Source organism: Sinocyclocheilus grahami, unplaced genomic scaffold (assembly GCF_001515645.1).
Source record: "Sinocyclocheilus grahami isolate Dianchi unplaced genomic scaffold, SAMN03320097.WGS_v1.1 scaffold104.1, whole genome shotgun sequence".
In the NCBI taxonomy this organism is placed as follows: Eukaryota; Metazoa; Chordata; class Actinopteri; order Cypriniformes; family Cyprinidae; genus Sinocyclocheilus; species Sinocyclocheilus grahami.
In genome coordinates this window covers 994,414-1,013,518 of record NW_015505283.1, presented here as the reverse complement: position 1 = coordinate 1,013,518, position 19,105 = coordinate 994,414, and the positions used below count along the sequence as shown (strand labels likewise).

Genomic DNA, 19,105 nt, shown 5'->3' with positions numbered 1-19,105 from the left:
AACTAGTTATGATTAATTATTCATATTTCCCCATGAGCGGATTCGGTACACCAGGCTATTTTTGTCTCTTCTTTGTTTTGTTTATTCATTCTCTGCTTCTGAGGTGTCACAATTGCATCGTTAAAGTAACATTTCCCAATGAATTAAACATACCTGGCTAATGTAAGTTTTGATAGATACTCAGTTGCTTTGGTATAAAAAGATCCACTATGTAGATACATGTACATAAATGTAAATTGCATAGAGTGCTTTTCCATTATGTCCAGGATTCAACTTAAAGGGTTAGTTCACCCAAAAATGAAAATTAGCCCACAAATTACTCACCCTCAAGTCATCCTAGGTGTATATGACTTTCTTCTTTCAGACGAATCCAGTCGGAGATATATTAAAAATTGTATTTGATCTATCAAGCTGTTTAATGGCACTCAGCGGGTGTTGCATGCATCAGTCCAAAAGCACTTAATTAAATGCGCCCATCCATAAAAAAAAAGTGTCTCACACGGCTCCGGGGGGTGAACAAAGGCCTTCTGTAGCGAATCGATTTTGTAAGAAAAATATCCATATTCAAAACGTAATAATCACTTTAATGTAGCTTGCGCTCACCGTTGTACACTGGAAGCAGTTCCGGGCGGATGACGTATGAGGTCAGTGCTGTGCATGCGCCGCTCAGAAGTGATGCACGCAGAAGTGCAGGGGAGAGATCAAAACAAAACAAGCTTGCATCTTATTCACTGCAGTTCTATTTTTTATTGTTTTATTGTATATTTATTTACTTTAGTCTGTTAAATGCCTCTATACATATGTGAAACAGAGTGCATTGTGATAAAAAATAATCTCTGACAGAAGCATTGTTGTGAGATAAAAAAGAACAGATATTTTCATTCGTATCACTCTTCTGCTTTATGTGTGAAGGGATAACGTGGGATTTTGAATATTTTCCTTTGTTTTGAAGGTCACATTAAAACTCTAGATTTATTTTAGATTATTCAGATTTTTCTTTTTCCAGACCAAGGTGTTTCATTTTAAAATAAGAAAATGAGAAAAAAAAAATTAATTATTGCATCTTTAAAACTATGATTATCTAAAACAAAGTGGAACAAACAATTATTTCAAAAATAAAATAAAATAATAGATTTTTTTATACATCACAACAAACGTTTTTGCCTCTACCAGATGTAAAAAAAAAAAAATGTCCATGTCACTAAAAAGTCTTTGGTGAAGTTTGTTTTTTTGCAGCGTGTTGCAGGCAGAGGTCGCACAGCTGTGGAGCGCGAGACGAGGAGGCGGGGAACCGGAGGAGGGCGCGTCTAAAAGGATCCTCCTCAGAGTCTTACCTGGTAAAAACTACAGGAATACTTTAACGCAATAGTGACGGCATGTCCAGGACGCGGTCACGGGATGATTTTTTAATTAGCTAGGCACTATTTTCGACCTACACCATGTATACGACTGAACGCAGGCGCATGAGCATGAGCCTGCACGAGACCAAGAGAAAGGATCCCGTGCGAGTTTCAGCTGGAAGTTTATGGCAGGATCCTTTGGCTCTCGAAATCGGCGGCGGGAGTAAAGGCGTAATATCCCCGCGGAGTCGGACCAGGGCTTTATCCGTGGTGTATATCGCCGTTGACGACGGGTCTGCGCCTCCAACTGAGGCGAATCTTTCACTGACATGTCTTAAAGAAGCCTGCGCAGACGCACATGCGGTGCTGAAGAGCATTTCTTTTGAGCGCATTGCGTTGGGCACCACTGAAATTCTGGACACTTTCTACAACGCTGGCAAGTTGTGGCACGTACATATCTGGGATTTTCAGGAATATTTCCAAAGTGCATTTGTAAGCGGTTGTAATTTTAACTCTGTGTTTAGATGTTGTTGTGGTGGAGATGAATAACACCATCTGCCAGCCGTCTCTGTTTTATCACCTGGGTGTCAGGGAGAGTTTCAGTATGACCAATAATGTCATCCTGTACTGTAACAAACGAGAAGACGATCTTCAAGTTGTGAAGGTGAGACACAACGCACACAAAAGTGCAAGGCTGTTTTCGAAAGTCACTATGAAGTACAGCGGTGCTAGTTGTCACACTTTTTATTCCATTGAATATTTCTCAGTGAGTATATTTTTGAATATCAGTTTCTGTGTAGACAGAAACCTTAAAGCCTTGGCAAAAAAAAAAAAAAAATCTTGACAACGATGTTGTCATGCTATATGGGGTAAGTTGTCATAATGGGACCTTCTATTTTAACACTACTACTATTAAGAAACATGAAATGATTAATAAATGGGAACATACATAAATATCAAACCATTATTTCGGCCAACACACGGTGCATTTTATTTAAATAAAATTATGAAGCATGTGACTGCTTAACCCAAATATTCATTTATTGTAAATACCCTTTTTCTAAAATACAAACATTTGTGTCTTGCTTTCCAGTATTTGTGTGTGTGTTTATATTAAAATATGTATTTTTCTGTTAATGTGATAACAGAAAACAAATATAACTGAAGTTTGCAGATTTATTCTTCAAATAAGACAAATAAGAAAACAAAAACTTTTCCTGAAAACACGGTTTGACATTTCAGTTCTTCATTAGATAGTTGACTTTTTTTCATTTAAACAAGTTGTTGGTTTTACCAACAGATATTACAAAATATGATGATATTGATATTTAAGGCACTATTTGAATAATAGAATTTACAAATTAAATTGCAATTTAAGTATTTATTATTTAGATGTTTGAAACTAACACGCACAAAACTTTTCACTCTAAACATTATAGCTACTGAGTGACCGTACTTGTCACAACCTACCTTGGTGCTATATCATATGCTTTCATTTGGTCTTCTGTATTCTTCATTCAAGGAGCAATGTGGGAGCTACACTTTTATCCCCTATATGGTGTCACCACAGGGTAAAGTATTTGCCTGTGATGCCACACTGATGAGGGGCATCAAAGATTTCCTTCATTCCAGCTTTAAGATTGAATCCCTGCTGACCCCTCTGGTGGATCGACTGGTCAAGTTGCTGGAAAGTGTTCACATTCATTCTAGGTAGGAATGTGATGTATTTTTGTGCATTTTCTTTTCCTGGAAGTCAGTTGCTAGATGCTGCTTACAAATGGTCTGAATTAACATTTAGCACACTCTTGCCTCATAGCGAATACCTCCACGAGGCAATCCGCAGAGAGATCCGTCTGGCCCGAGAGCACTTCACCGGACAGGCCCTGAGTCAGGAGCTGGGCCGGATCCAAATGCGCCTGGACTCGGTGGAGCTTCTGAGTCCAGACATTGTTATGAGCCTCCTGCTATCTTACCGGGACATCCCAGTGGGTTACATATGCACAACACTAAACTTTCAGTTACCAGCACAGCTAATGTGAATGATCACATAGATAGCATACTGTGTAGTTATTATATTATAGAAACAAACAGGCTCTTTTATTATACATTTGCAGTATTTTTGAATGCATGTTTGTGCCAGAATTTCTTTGTATGAATGTTTTGATTGTTCCTGTGATGCACACCTGAATCTGTTTAATTATTAATGAGATCTAGAAATGAGATCTCTCCGTCCTTGATATAATAAATCATATAGTAAACATTATGTAATTGCTTCCTGTTCTTGAAGATTTTCATACTGCGCTTTTTATTTAATTTGATTACATGCAATTCCTTGTCTACCCAGAGGAATAAGCAAGAATATTTGACAATGGTTGTGAAATATTAGAGGTGCCAGCCAAATGTGTGAATAATTCATTGAAATGGAACTCTCTTTCTCAATGTGATTCAAGGACTACGACGCCATAATAAATCTGGTGGAGACTTTGAATAATTTGCCCATGTGCATGGTGACAGCACATCAGAACATCAAGTTTCAGTATATATTTGCATTGAACAGGTAAACTTTTTTTTGTTGAAAATAATGTAATACACAAAAACATTTATTTGAGAAAATATTAGTATTGTTTCCTTCTTGAACAGGTAAACTTTTTTTTGTTGAAAATAATGTAATACACAAAAACACATTTATTTGAGAAAATATTAGTATTGTTTCCTTTGAAACATTTTGAAATGTGTTTAAAGGAGGAATCACCCTGGTGATCGTGCCAAGGCTTTAAAGCTCATTTTACCCATCGTGGAATCGGGGGGCACCGTGGCCTCAGATGTGTACTGCCTGTGCGGGCGCATCTACAAGGACATGTTCCTGAGTTCAGGCTTCAAAGACACAAACAGCAGAGATCAAGCTTGTTACTGGTGAGTCATTACAAATTACCCTCTGTTGATCTTTATGTCTGTTACACACATTTATAAACATCCACTTCACTGTATAGTCCTACGGTAGGATAGCATCTGATCTGAAATAATGCAAATAAAAGTTAATAATCCAGTGGTTTGCACATGCTTCCAAAACCTGGTCAGTAGTTTTGTCTTGTTTTCCAGTACAAATATGCAAATAATCTTAAAACAAGATATGTTTATTAAAATAACTTGAGACTTGTTGTCAGAGAAGATGTATTTTTCCTGTTTTCAAATAATGAATACATTTTTAGATAATAAAAGAAAAAATATTTTTTTCTTGTTTTATGCATAGACCTCACAAAATTTTGTAGATGTATGCTTTAAATAGTAAGAAAAAAAACACATAACCATCATTTCCACAATGCGCTAAGAAAATACAATTTTAATAATAAAAGAAAAACATTTCTTATTTTTTAATAAAAAAAATGTTGTGCAAATTTTATCACTGAGGTTCAAGCAGAGATGAAATCATGTATTTTTATGTTTATGTGGTAATGCTAATTTCTCTAATATTCCATTTACAGTAATGACGACTTGTGTTTCTACCTGTATGTTGTCCTGCAGGTATGGAAAGGCTTTTGAGATTGAACCAACTTTGCACTCCGGAATCAATAACGTTGTGCTTCTGATAGCTGCTGGGCATGAATTCGACACCTCTATTGAACTGCGGAAAATCGGTGTGTTTGTGTGTCCCTCATTTAGCTTCACTGCTCGCTCTGGTTGTGAGCACTTTAAACAGTGAGATGGGTCATGGTTTGGTCTACATATCTTATACAGTAGTGCTTTGTGGGTATAGCAGGCTAGTGTATAGAAACTGATATTTAGTGGCCTACTTGTATGATACAGATGCTTCAGGCATTGGACATGAATGCATGATGACACAAAGTATGTGTATAGAGAATGTGAGAAAGTAAGAGTTTGAGGTGGTTAAACCGGTGTTGCCTTGCTTTCACACTTTACATGCATGACTCCCACTCTTCATTCATTTACTAAACAGTTTTTATGATTGAGTTTTGGTTTATTGAGTCATGGTGGTTGTTGTGCATTGTGCAGGTGTCACACTCAGTAGCCTGCTGGGCAGGAAAGGCAGTCTAGAGAAAATGCAGGACTACTGGGATGTGGGTTTTTATCTGGGGGCTGGAATCTTGGCCAATGAGCAAAAGAAAGTCATAGAAGCTTCTGAGAAACTCTACAGGCTCAATGCGCCAATGTGGTGAGTAAAGGAAGTGAATGTTTATTTAGCTTTATTTAAGGTAGTGTGAAGTAAAACGTAAGTTATTACTATTAATGAATATTATTGGAATGATTTTCATTCATTAAAAAATATATTAATAAATATTTTTACATTTCTTTTTACTGAATAAAATCTTTAAAAAATACAAATAAAAAAATAATAAAAGTGAGGTTCCAAATTGATTTACATTTACATTTAAAGCCCTAAGTTTTATTTTCAAAATCATAATACCCATCATTCAAAAAAAGGACTAGGCCTATCAATTTATTATTATTTTTTTAATGTAATTACACAATATACAGATTAAATCAATAAATTGCATGATAAACACTCAGATTATCAGAATCAGATTATAGTGACAAAAAATGTAGGTGGTACTTCAAGTTTAAATTAGTCATGAATAATTGCAATATCACATTATTTTACAAATATTCCTAAAAACAGGTATGTTGCATCCATCATGGAGACATATATACTGTACAAGCAGTTTGCCAAACCTCGAGACGTCAGTCATCCTAAACAGCAAACTGTGGACTTTTGGATGGAGTTAATGGTGCAGGCATGCAAGCCTACCGTTTCCACAGCGCGCTGCCCAGTAAGACTGCTTCTTTTCTCCCTTCTCATCGGTACAACGTTACCCTACTGCGCAAGAGACAGCTTGTTTCACTTAGCTTCAACAACAATTAAAGGAAAGGCCAAAAAGGTGGAGACATAAACAGACTCAAAATATATATATTTTTTAGGTTCTGATTCTGGAGCTCACTAAAGTCTTCCAACCTAGTATAATAAGCGTAAGTGAAGAAGATGACAGCCGTACAGTGCAGCTGAGACACGTCACTCCACTTGAGGTAAACATCCTTGACCCTTGATGCTTTTTGAACACGTTGTGCAGGCTGCAGTGTGTGTTGTCACGCAGTGTAGTTTCCATGTTATTAAATTATTTATGTGATAGATGGGCATGACGGAGGGCGGAGTGACACGATGCTTTATGCTGTAAAATTAAACATTGTGTACATGTCTGTGGGAGTGTAATGTGCTTTATTTGGCTTTCCCAGAAAGGTCTTCATGAGTGGACTTTCCCAGCATCTGCGATTCGTGGAGTAAGGTACTGTGCGCATATGGGAATACTGTCATTTCCACACATTTTTTTTTCTGTTTTCCATTTCCAAGCTTGCAGCGGTTTATAATCCCACTAGGGCTGCTCTGTTTTGGCCACAGCCCAGTGACTTTCTCTGAATAGGCCTTTTTTTTTATTTTTATTTTTTTACTTCCTCACTTGTTGCTTGGCCTCGTTGACGCCTGTTATCCTCTTTCCAGCTTTTAAGCTATAGGTCAATGTCTCTTTCTGTTCTTTTTCTTTCTGTTTTTGTTCCTATTTCCAGCCCTTAGGGCAGCAGACATCTTGTTTAGAGCTCATGTTGCAAAATAAAGGACACTGGATGTTAATATTTAAGGTCACGTTGACCCATAGTTAAAAAATTATTTCAGTTATGCATAAATAGCTCTAGGAAGGGTTTGTATTCCTGGTAGGATTAGTATTTTCACACAGATGTGCATTATTTGTTTATCTGAATATGATTCCATTTTCTAAGGCATTTTAGCTAAATGAAACTAAATGTCTGGGTTTTTTATAAAGTGTTGTATTTGTCATTAAAATGTTTTAGAGTTGCAATTAGCTGTTCAGTCACGATGTCAATTTGTAGGCCATCCTGGAAGACTTATTTGCAATCCTGTGAATATTTAAATATTGCTTAAAATTTTAATATTTGATTGACATTATTTTAAGAGAGTTTCAAATGTTTTATATAACACATTTAATTTCATATTCACCTATAACTTATTGAATTTTGAAACCATTGTGGGTTACAGCATTACAACAGTTGTCAGATTCACATTGTTGCATTTTTAAAATGTCAAAAATTCACTTTTCAAATATTGAATGTTATATATATGTATAAAAAATATTTTACTTATAAATGCCCAAGGGAAACCACAGATCTTCTGAGTTTTAGGACTACAAACTGAATCGTTGTATTTTGATCAGTTTCAAATGGTATAAAATTGCTTGACCCATTATCTTTGATGTTTTATTTTTTGGCTTGTGATTGAGAATCCCTGTTATTCCACTCTTGCAGCATCTCCAAGTTTGACGAGCGGAGCTGCTTTTTGTATGTCCTGTACAATTCAGATGACTTCCAGTTGTACTTTCCCAGCGATCTTCATTGTAAAGGGTGAGCTCCTCCCATCGGCACATTGCTTAAACACGCTGCCAAGGACAACATGAGGGAAGAACTCCAGTGTCATGATGGTTTTGACAGAGAATAAACTCTTAAAAGATTATGTTCTGTGAATTTGTTTTACGAATAATCTGAATCTAATCTTCAGAGGTGCTGCGGGCGCTATTCACGGAGCCTTTAAAATACATGTCATATTATTTTCTCATGTATCCTGTTGTATCAGGTTCAGTAAGTCACGTTTGACCTCATTTTATGAACTTGTCATTGTTCCAATGAAATAAGCATTAAGCGATTATGTAATGGCAAAACGATTAAGTGCATTTTAATTTTTTTAATCATAAAGAAATATTTTGCTGAAATATGTCACAATGAAAGAGATTTTTCCATTGAACATATTCTCAAACCCTATCATTTGTGTTGCTTGTCAGGTTCTGTGATTTGGTCAACTCTCTGTTGCATCACACAGAAAGTCCCGTGGAAGATTCCAGTCCAATCAGGGGAGGAGAAGGAGATTTAGAGGTGAGAGAAATCACCATGAATATCATATAACCTCTCATTGTTTGTTCAGGCTAGTAACCATGCTCAGCATTAGTGAAAATGTGCACTTGGTTGATTAAGCAGCTGTTTTTATCTTATCCTTGATATACAACTCTTAAAATGACTTCCGCTGATGTAGACTCCTAGTAGAATTGGATGATATTATTGAGTTGAATAGACCTGAGATATATTTGAAAACCTCCTTAGTTTAGTTTTGATTAGCCAATTAGTTGATTAATTTCTCATGGCTTGGACTGTGCCAGTCAGGATATGTAGTGTCAATTGATTCTGCTATTTTCCTGTTTATTACTGTGAAGCTGCTTTGACACAATCTGTACTGTATCTGTAACCACTATATAAATAATGGTGACTTCACTTGACATTTTATGGTCAAATAGTGTCCTTCAATGTGGATAATTCCAAATGCAGCTTTCCATTACATACTGTAAATATGGTACCACTATATGACAGACAGTACCATAATGCAACTGTGATTTTCTTCTTCTTTTACTATCTTTAGTATTGCCATAACTCCACGTTTAAACCTACCTCCTGCTGTCATGTGTTCTTAGTGCCGGTTTAGTACTTGCTGAATATAGCAGTTAAGTGTGAAATGTAATGCTTCTTCCTAGCAAACTCAGTTTTGCTGTTTTTTTAACAAGCATTGGGCATACTATCTACATACATACGTACATTCTATCTACTTGTTTTTCTATGTGTGTGTGTGTGTGTGTGTGTGTGTGTGTGTATATGTTTGTGTATAATATATATATATATATATATATATATATATATACACCTTGCTACGTGTACTGCGTTTGGCTAACCATTTGCACTTATATATTGTTGCTCTTTTGTTAGTTTTGACTGCTTTTATTGTCCTCATTTGTAAGTCGCTTTGGATAAAAGTGTCTGCTAAATGACTAAATGTAAATGCATACATGTTCTTTTAACTTAAATTTTTGCTTCATCTTTAATCATTGCTTAATTAAATGTCAAATATTTCATAAAACATATATTATCGTTCAAAAAAGTTTGAGGTTGGAAATTATTTTTTAAAATGTTTGTCTCTTGTAATCACCAAGGCTAAACCTATCTTTTGTAGCATTATTAATGTCTTTGCTGTCACTTTTGATCAATTTAATGCATTCTTGATGAATAAAAGTAACAATTTCTTTAAAAAAAATATTGCAGTACATTTATGAGAGGAATGAGAATGGAGACAAGGTGGTGCTGGGGAAGGGAACCTATGGAGTGGTGTACGCTGGACGGGACCTCAGCAATCAAGTGCGCATCGCAATCAAAGAGATCCCAGAGAAGGACAGCACGTATGAACTTGTTGTTCCATTGATTACATTTTTCTAGTGAAATGTATCATTTAGAATGTTTCTTATCAGTTTAGCTGTACGTTTGTTTAATTTATTTGAGCTGTGTCATGAAGAATCAAACAGATAAAAGATAAAATAACTTTACATAACAATGTACATTAAAAATATACTATAAGATCCACAACTCTTAAAACATGTCCAGTTTTGCCACACAAAATTACTATATGATAATAAAGGATCAAATTAATCAAATCTATGAATAATTTCATATATTAAACAGTGAACATATATTAATAAATTAAATAAAAAATAATAAAATTATGTATAATATGACTTTTACATTTAACCTTTAATAGAAGATTTACATCACTTCTGAACTGTTTATACATTGTTGATCTGAAATCCAGTGTTTGTTTGTTGACCTCTGACCATGTTCAAAGGTCCCCATGGCCCAGTGATGTTTGTCCGCAGGACTGATGCTTGTTTAAACTGTGCTCACATGGACATTTAGCAGATGTAGACCTCTCCATGTGATCCAAGTCTTGTGCTTAACCGTTTTAACCAAATATGCCCATAAAACCCTTATGATTGTGGTCAGAACTGCATAGCTTAGATGATCATAATATTTACTTTTTGTCTACCGTTTTGGTCTCTTTCTCTTTTTTGGGGGGATCTTAGCTACTCTCAGCCACTCCATGAGGAGATTGCCCTGCACAAGAGGCTGAAGCACAGGAATATTGTTCAGTATTTGGGATCAGTCAGTGAGGATGGCTTCATCAAGATCTTCATGGAGGAGGTTCCTGGAGGTGTGGCGTGCTTTGCTGATTGTTCTCTGTCATAAACTTTTAACTTTTCCTTTTTGATGACATGGGGAAATGTTGATTTCGTAAAGTCTATTGAGAAATCCTTGGTTCTTAGGAAGGGTGTGTTGTGTGTAATGTCCATGTGTGGGAATATCTCCAACTGAGAGCATAATTAAAATGTGCTATACTGAACAGCACAGACCAGTTTAGAGTATTCACCTCAGAGAGTTATTTATGGGTCAGTGACGTAACACTCATTGATGTGTTTGGTCCTACACCTCCTATATGAAGACTATACATAGACTATCCTGAGTCATGAAAAAAAGTTGAGCAGTTTGTAGTGAAGTAGTTACTTTAAAACTGCTTGAATTTTGAAAAGGGTTATAAATGTTTTACTGGCCCTTTTTGATTAGTTTAATGTGTCCTTGCTGAATAAAAGTATCTTTCTTTTAAAGAAAAACATTTCTTACATCAAATTTTAGAACTGTAATGTATTGACATTTATCATTTTAAGTAATTTAACCTTAGATTGTTGAAAATAGAGCATTAAATCAACAAATACAATCATATTTTAAAAATGTTGATGCGTTTTAGATGTTATAAAAGAAATCATGATTTCTTCTATTATCTATCTATTGTATGACATTTGACATTTTATATTTATTTATGTGCATGTGGATACAGAGTGTATGATTTTAAAATGTATTCCATTGTTTTTTCTTCCTTCACAGGAAGTTTGTCCTCTCTCTTACGATCACAGTGGGGGCCTCTTAAAGATAATGAGGCGACCATTGTCTTCTATACTAAGCAGGTTCTTGAAGGGCTGAAATATCTCCATGACAATCAGATCGTCCATAGAGATATTAAGGTATAAATGGATGCCAGAGTCGCCGTTGCTTTCAGACTGTCTGTAAGAAAAATTTCAGCTGCAGTTTTCAATATCACATGCCATTACTTTTCATCTCACCAGGGTGATAATGTTTTGGTAAATACATACAGCGGACTGCTCAAGATATCAGATTTTGGCACTTCTAAGAGACTAGCAGGAATCAATCCATGTACAGAGACGTTCACAGGTGAGTCTCCTAGTGCATACTACTCACATTACATTATGTACTTTTGTGTGTTTGCTTTTCAAACTCCTCCTGATTCATTCATCCACAGGCACTCTGCAGTACATGGCTCCAGAAATCATCGACCAAGGTCCTCGTGGCTATGGCAAACCGGCTGATATCTGGTCTTTGGGTTGCACCATCATAGAAATGGCCACAGGGAAGCCACCCTTTCATGAGCTGGGAAGTCCTCAAGCGGCCATGTTTAAGGTGCTGCAGGTTTTTGAAGCAGGAATCTGAGTTTTATTTTAAGCTGATGGCTATATAACCATGTTAAATGAACTGTGAAGTTTATTTACATTCCATTCTCACATTCCCAATTGACTTCATGCTCAATGCATATATAACAGAGTCACAGTTAGGCCAGACAAATAACTAGTATGCAAGAGGAAGACAGTTTACGCTAATGTCTGCTATAGAGCCCATTGTGGAAAAGACTGCTGCTGTTATGATTTATTTCTGGCACATTTTTTGTAGCTAGAAGTGTTTGTGTATGCATACTTGCTTGAGTTTCAGGCCTAAATGTTAATATCTCTTACAAAGAATCTCATCAGGTTTAATAACTGTCCCCCTACAGGTGGGCATGTTTAAGATCCATCCCACAGTGCCGGAGTGCATGTCAGAGGAAGCCAAAGGCTTCATCATGTGCTGCTTTGAACCCAACCCAGACAAGAGAGCCACAGCTTCAGAGCTCCTGAAGAACAGCTTTCTGAAGGCCAGTTCCAGGAAAAGGGCAAAGCCTCAGTCCGACAACACTCTGAAAGAACCTGTCGGTGAGCTTGTAGAACCACGTCTATAAATCTCTGACACTTTAAAACCAACAGCTTTAAATGGGTGTTTCTTCAGCTTTGGCTGCTTTTGGCCTTTTGGAAATAAACACTTCTTTTCACACTCACTTTTTTTGGTCTACTTATGTCCAGCAATGTTTATTCATGTTGCAGAAGAAATCTGTTTTTATTTACTTATTCATATTAGTATTTATTTATTTATAATTCTATTATTAATTTAATTATTTAATAAGTTAATCATTCATAATTCAATTACTTAATTATTTTATAATTAAGTCATTTACATGATTTAATTTATTTTTTATTATTATTTATTTGTATATATTTTATTTGTTTTATTTCATTAATTTATCATTATTATTTTTTAATTGAGTTATTTATTTTTAAGTGTAATTGTTATTTTGTTTTTTTCTGGAAAAAAAAAAAAAAGAATATTTGTCCTCCAGGCATTTGAAAAATGAGGAAATGATAAAGTTTCCCAGGCAGTTTTAATATGATCTTCATACAGCCAAAATAACCCCAGGACATGAGAGTGCCAAAGCTTTTGAAGTAACACCCACTTATGTATAGTGACTTATACATTAAAGTAATTTGATATTAATTGCTGAATATTTGCATATTTTGAGTTTATATGGTCATTATATTGTAGGAGACTTTCATAGGAGCATGTCCGTACCCATTGCATTGCGTGTGGAGAACGCAGATGCTGAACACAATGAATTGTCCTCCTCTTTTGATCTGAGAAGGACCACTCCTGCCTTCAAAGGAAATGACATGGCTGAAAGTCCACCCAGCTCCAGCAGCTTTTTGGCGTGAGTCCATGCATCAGTTCTGGGAATTGTATATTGAGAAAAATTCTTCCAGCACCTGAAATGTCTTATTTGCCTTCATGCTGGATGTATTTTTCTGTTGATAGAGTGCCAGATGAGCCTCAAGCAGACATGACCACAAGCCCAGCGTGTTCTGGAGAGAATCTAGGTCTGTTCGTGCTGAGAAAGGACAGCGAACGGAGGGATACGCTGCATAGGATCCTTACGGAGTACATCAGCAATGTAGTTAAAAACATTCAGGAAACGCTGCCACAGGTGCATTTACACACTTCCCTGTCACTGGATGTGTTTGATGTGGAATGCTGTCACACCACCAGTGCCCTTTCTTAAATGCTTGTGTGTGAAGATTTGCCTTTTATTCATCTCGCAGGCGGAGGAGCCGTGCATCACCTCAGATCTCATTAGCGAGCTGATTGGCTGCCTCCGAGAGAACATCCGCTCTCCAGACAAAAGGCACTTGACTAACAGCCTCCTGACTTTGCGCTCCAGCCTGCTGAACTCCTCTGTGTCTATCAGCAGCCTGCAGGCGGTGCTCTTTAGCTTCCAGGATGCAGTATGTTCTTTGCTTTCAGTTTGTGTTCATTTCAGTAAGCCTGAATCAAACTAAAACTAAGGGCTAATTAGCAACATTTGCAATTACTAAAAGGCAATTACTATTATTACTATTACACATACAGAGGGTTAGGGATTTGTAAAAAAAAAAAAAAAAAATCTGTTTTTAAAAAGGTTTAAAAAATAATAAAAATATTTTTTTTAAATGTTAAACTCATTTTACTTCTGCGCTCTATACATTTATATATTTATACATATATTTGTGCATTTATTTATTTACTCATACATCTTACCTTCATAATATTAAATGTATGTGTGACTCTTGTGTTTGTAGGTCAAAAAAGTCCTGAGGAAACAACAAATAAAACCTCACTGGATGTTTGCTTTGGACAACTTGCTGAGGCAGGCTGTACAAGATGCTATCACGGTTTTGCTCCCAGGTGCGTAAAGGACACCATTTCAATTAAAACCGTAATCCCCTATGCTTTTATTGCATCCATGAATTTTCCGTTACCAGCATATCTTCATTGCCATCCCTCAAAATCCCTTTTCAGAGCTCAGGCTTCAGCTACAGTCATCATTTGAAAATGAGGAAAGTTCTCCAGAAACCGAGCAGCCCACAGAGGCCGATTCTGAAACAACCATCACCCCCATCACGAAGAACAAAGAGGAATGGGGTATCAGTCAAAATTCTGAAGAGGGTCATGCCAAATGCGACAATTTGCCCAGTGAACTCATCTCAAGCCACTCTTCACTTGCAAAGGAGTTATCAGAACTTCGATTTGAGTCCAGGAGGTATTGAAAACCTTTGCTCTCTCTCTTGCTGTCAAACCTCACAGTGTTTAATGCATAAAATACTTACATAATGTACACTACCATTCAAAAGTTTGAGGTCAGAAAATTTTATTTTATTTTTTTAAAGTAAAATAATACTTTAATTCAGCAAGAATGCATTATATTGATCAAAAGTGAAAGTAAAGACATTTATGATTGTTTTTTTTTAGTTTTTTTAAATAAATGCTATCTTTTGAACTTCCACAAACAAAATATTGATAATATGTGACATGTGAGTAAGTAATAACAATGATTTCTGAAGGATTATATGACACTGAAGACTGGAGTAATGGCTGCTGAAAAGTAAAATACATTTTAAAATATAAAAATTTGAAAATTTCATAACATTACTATTACATTACTGAATGTTTAATCAAATATAGGCAGCCAGCATATGAGACACTTATGCTGTTATTCTTACACTATTACTTAGTGTTAGTCTTAGTAATTAGTCTTACACTATTAAAAAACAAACAAAAATTTTTTTTTGAATGGTAGTGTGTGCATGATGCAACCACAACTATAGACAAGCATTTATCCAACTACTGCAGTTATCCAAGCTTTATTTTTTAAAGTAGCCACAAGAAGGTGGTGAATGAAAACCACACTGATTTCATGCGGTTGTGAATTGTTTGCATTGCATTCCAGGTTGCTAATTCAGCTGAATGAAAAGGAGAAAGAATTCCAGGAGCTTCTGATGAACTCGCTTCAGACCAAACAAAGGCAAATCAACGCCCTGGAGGTCAGGGCTGCGTCTGCAGCAGCAGGTTGCTCATGTTTTTTCAACTATAACTTCTGAAATAAGCTCTGTATTTACTACTGAACAATTGTTTCTAAACTTCTTCCTCCATATGAGAGGAAGTTCTCGCCCGAGGCAGTCAAAAGGTGTGGCAATGGAGCAATATGTGTCACATTTATTCACATCCACTCCACATGCCACTGCTTGTCTTTAGTTCTGGGTGGAGATTTTGAGACTCCTAGAGAACACACCCTGTAATCGCTTATAACTGTTACCCAATTTCGACCAACCCAATTTTATGCCTTATCCTCGAGGCTTGTGTTTTCACAACATGTACTTCTATAGATATAATCCTTGTTCTGGAAGTGTTTTAGAAACAATACATTTTGTAGTGACCAGTTTTTTAGTAATAGCATATGACCGTAACATTACTGTAAATATGCTAATTATGCACCCATAGTAACAGTGTATGTAGCCATTGTGTGATATGTTTATTCTTTCCCACAGATAATAAACCTTCACACCATAATGCTCACAATGCTGCTATGATGCGCTGGTTAAGAGGTGTTCCAGTGAATGAGAAAACCATAGAAATAGTGAGTGAAAATATGGAAAAAATTTGTACTTTTGATCACAAGCTTTGATTTGCTAATTCATATTTATGGCTTAAAAACATAGTTGATAGTGATTGCCTGTTCTTTGATTTCTTTAAGCTTGTTTTTCATGAGTTTACCTTGGACAGTCTCCTCCATCTCGCCTGCAGAGATGATCTGCAGTACTGTGGCATCAAGTAAGTCCTTTAGACATCCGTACTGAACAGGAATAATCTGCCAAGGTGCAGGAGATATAGTTAAAATTCAATATTTCATTAAAGAAATCATATATACACTGCTGTTTGAGGTCTGTAAAAAAAATTTATGATTTTGAAAGTAGCTCTTATGCTCTCCAAGGTGACATTTATTTGATTCAGAATACAGTATGCTTATTTATTTATTATATTTCGAAAGCTCAAAAGAACAGCGGTTATTTGAAATATAGCCACTCTTCACTTGCAAAGGAGTTATCAGAACTTCGATTTGAGTCCAGGAGGTATTGAAAACCTTTGCTCTCTCTCTTGCTGTCAAACCTCACAGTGTTTAATGCATAAAATACTTACATAATGTACACTACCATTCAAAAGTTTGAGGTCAGAAAATTTTATTTTATTTTTTTAAAGTAAAATAATACTTTAATTCAGCAAGAATGCATTATATTGATCAAAAGTGAAAGTAAAGACATTTATGATTGTTTTTTTTTAGTTTTTTTAAATAAATGCTATCTTTTGAACTTCCACAAACAAAATATTGATAATATGTGACATGTGAGTAAGTAATAACAATGATTTCTGAAGGATTATATGACACTGAAGACTGGAGTAATGGCTGCTGAAAAGTAAAATACATTTTAAAATATAAAAATTTGAAAATTTCATAACATTACTATTACATTACTGAATGTTTAATCAAATATAGGCAGCCAGCATATGAGACACTTATGCTGTTATTCTTACACTATTACTTAGTGTTAGTCTTAGTAATTAGTCTTACACTATTAAAAAACAAACAAAAATTTTTTTTTGAATGGTAGTGTGTGCATGATGCAACCACAACTATAGACAAGCATTTATCCAACTACTGCAGTTATCCAAGCTTTATTTTTTAAAGTAGCCACAAGAAGGTGGTGAATGAAAACCACACTGATTTCATGCGGTTGTGAATTGTTTGCATTGCATTCCAGGTTGCTAATTCAGCTGAATGAAAAGGAGAAAGAATTCCAGGAGCTTCTGATGAACTCGCTTCAGACCAAACAAAGGCAAATCAACGCCCTGGAGGTCAGGGCTGCGTCTGCAGCAGCAGGTTGCTCATGTTTTTTCAACTATAACTTCTGAAATAAGCTCTGTATTTACTACTGAACAATTGTTTCTAAACTTCTTCCTCCATATGAGAGGAAGTTCTCGCCCGAGGCAGTCAAAAGGTGTGGCAATGGAGCAATATGTGTCACATTTATTCACATCCACTCCACATGCCACTGCTTGTCTTTAGTTCTGGGTGGAGATTTTGAGACTCCTAGAGAACACACCCTGTAATCGCTTATAACTGTTACCCAATTTCGACCAACCCAATTTTATGCCTTATCCTCGAGGCTTGTGTTTTCACAACATGTACTTCTATAGATATAATCCTTGTTCTGGAAGTGTTTTAGAAACAATACATTTTGTAGTGACCAGTTTTTTAGTAATAGCATATGACCGTAACATTACTGTAAATATGCTAATTATGCACCCATAGTAACAGTGTATGTAGCCATTGTGTGATATGTTTATTCTTTCCCACAGATAATAAACCTTCACACCATAATGCTCACAATGCTGCTATGATGCGCTGGTTAAGAGGTGTTCCAGTGAATGAGAAAACCATAGAAATAGTGAGTGAAAATATGGAAAAAATTTGTACTTTTGATCACAAGCTTTGATTTGCTAATTCATATTTATGGCTTAAAAACATAGTTGATAGTGATTGCCTGTTCTTTGATTTCTTTAAGCTTGTTTTTCATGAGTTTACCTTGGACAGTCTCCTCCATCTCGCCTGCAGAGATGATCTGCAGTACTGTGGCATCAAGTAAGTCCTTTAGACATCCGTACTGAACAGGAATAATCTGCCAAGGTGCAGGAGATATAGTTCAAATTCAATATTTCATTAAAGAAATCATGTATACACTGCTGTTTGAGGTCTGTAAAAAAAATGTATGATTTTGAAAGTAGCTCTTATGCTCTCCAAGGTGACATTTATTTGATTCAGAATACAGTATGCTTATTTATTTATTATATTTCGAAAGCTCAAAAGAACAGCGGTTATTTGAAATAAAAAAAGAATTGTAACAAAATAAATGTCTTTACTGTCACTTTTGATCAGTTTAATTCCTTGCTAAATAAAATTGCTAGAAAAACATAGTGATTGCAGTCTTTTGAACATTTCTGTATAATGTGTAGTAGATCTGTGTTCATGCATTTGTCACTCAGAGGCGGGATGCTGTGTCGTTTGTGGGCTGCCATCTCCAAGCAGAGGAAGTCGCATCTCAGTCCAGTCAAAGAGGACAGTGAAGATTCCATTCTCTAACAGACACGAATTACTCTCTCTTGACCAGTTTTTACATCCTATGAGCTCAGTGAGTTTGCAGTTTTTAGAGTCTGTGCCTTTTTTGGCACTGTGTTTTTTATTTCTATGCCTGGCTACTGTTCAAAAGTTTGGGGTTGGCAAGATCTTTTAATGTTTTTGAAAGAAGGATCCTATGCTCTTCCAGACTGCATTTATTTTAGTAGTCATTACTTCATACTTTAGTGTCACACGATCCTTCAGAAATCACACTTATATGCTGATTTGATGCTCAAGAGACATTTATTATAATTATCAATGATGAAAATTATTATAGGTTGTGCTGCTTCATATTTTTGTGGAAACATTATTTGAAGAAAAATTTATTTGAAATATAAATGTTTTGTAACATTATAAATGTCTTAACTGTCACTCTGAATCGAATGTGTGCTTGCTGAATAAAACGTATGTTATTTAAAAAAAAAAAAATAAAAAAAATATGTATGACCCCAAACATTTGAATGGTAGTGTACGATCTCAGAATAGTTTGAGAACATTCAGTCTCTCAGATGTTACCTTTTAGAAAGAGATTCAGTATATTTTTTATGGATATAATGTGTGAAATATTTATGCTAACATCAACAAAAATCATATGTTATTGTGCAGGGTATTGAGTTGTATA

At 35.6% G+C, this 19,105-nt stretch overlaps 1 protein-coding gene across 2 annotated transcripts; it reads left to right on the top strand.

The window, feature by feature from the left end:
- Positions 1 to 1,303: 1,303 nt before the first annotated feature.
- LOC107588497 (mitogen-activated protein kinase kinase kinase 5-like) lies at positions 1,304 to 18,583 on the top strand. 2 transcript variants are annotated; one of them, XM_016276617.1, is made up of 28 exons: positions 1,304 to 1,776; positions 1,865 to 2,004; positions 2,863 to 3,050; positions 3,157 to 3,325; positions 3,791 to 3,897; positions 4,083 to 4,253; positions 4,863 to 4,975; positions 5,352 to 5,511; positions 5,977 to 6,127; positions 6,276 to 6,380; positions 6,588 to 6,637; positions 7,668 to 7,763; positions 8,198 to 8,288; positions 9,501 to 9,634; positions 10,313 to 10,440; positions 11,169 to 11,305; positions 11,408 to 11,513; positions 11,602 to 11,759; positions 12,127 to 12,322; positions 12,987 to 13,149; positions 13,254 to 13,422; positions 13,538 to 13,720; positions 14,054 to 14,159; positions 14,274 to 14,514; positions 15,202 to 15,320; positions 15,800 to 15,888; positions 16,006 to 16,082; positions 18,351 to 18,583. In XM_016276617.1, the coding sequence occupies exons 1-28, from the start codon at positions 1,440 to 1,442 to the stop codon at positions 18,445 to 18,447; spliced, it is 3,981 nt and encodes a 1,326-aa protein (XP_016132103.1). In that variant the 5' UTR covers positions 1,304 to 1,439; the 3' UTR covers positions 18,448 to 18,583. The 2 variants fall into 2 exon arrangements, with proteins under 2 accessions (XP_016132103.1, XP_016132102.1); XM_016276616.1 differs by having other exon boundaries at positions 18,324 to 18,583.
- The last annotated feature ends 522 nt before the right edge of the window (positions 18,584 to 19,105 follow it).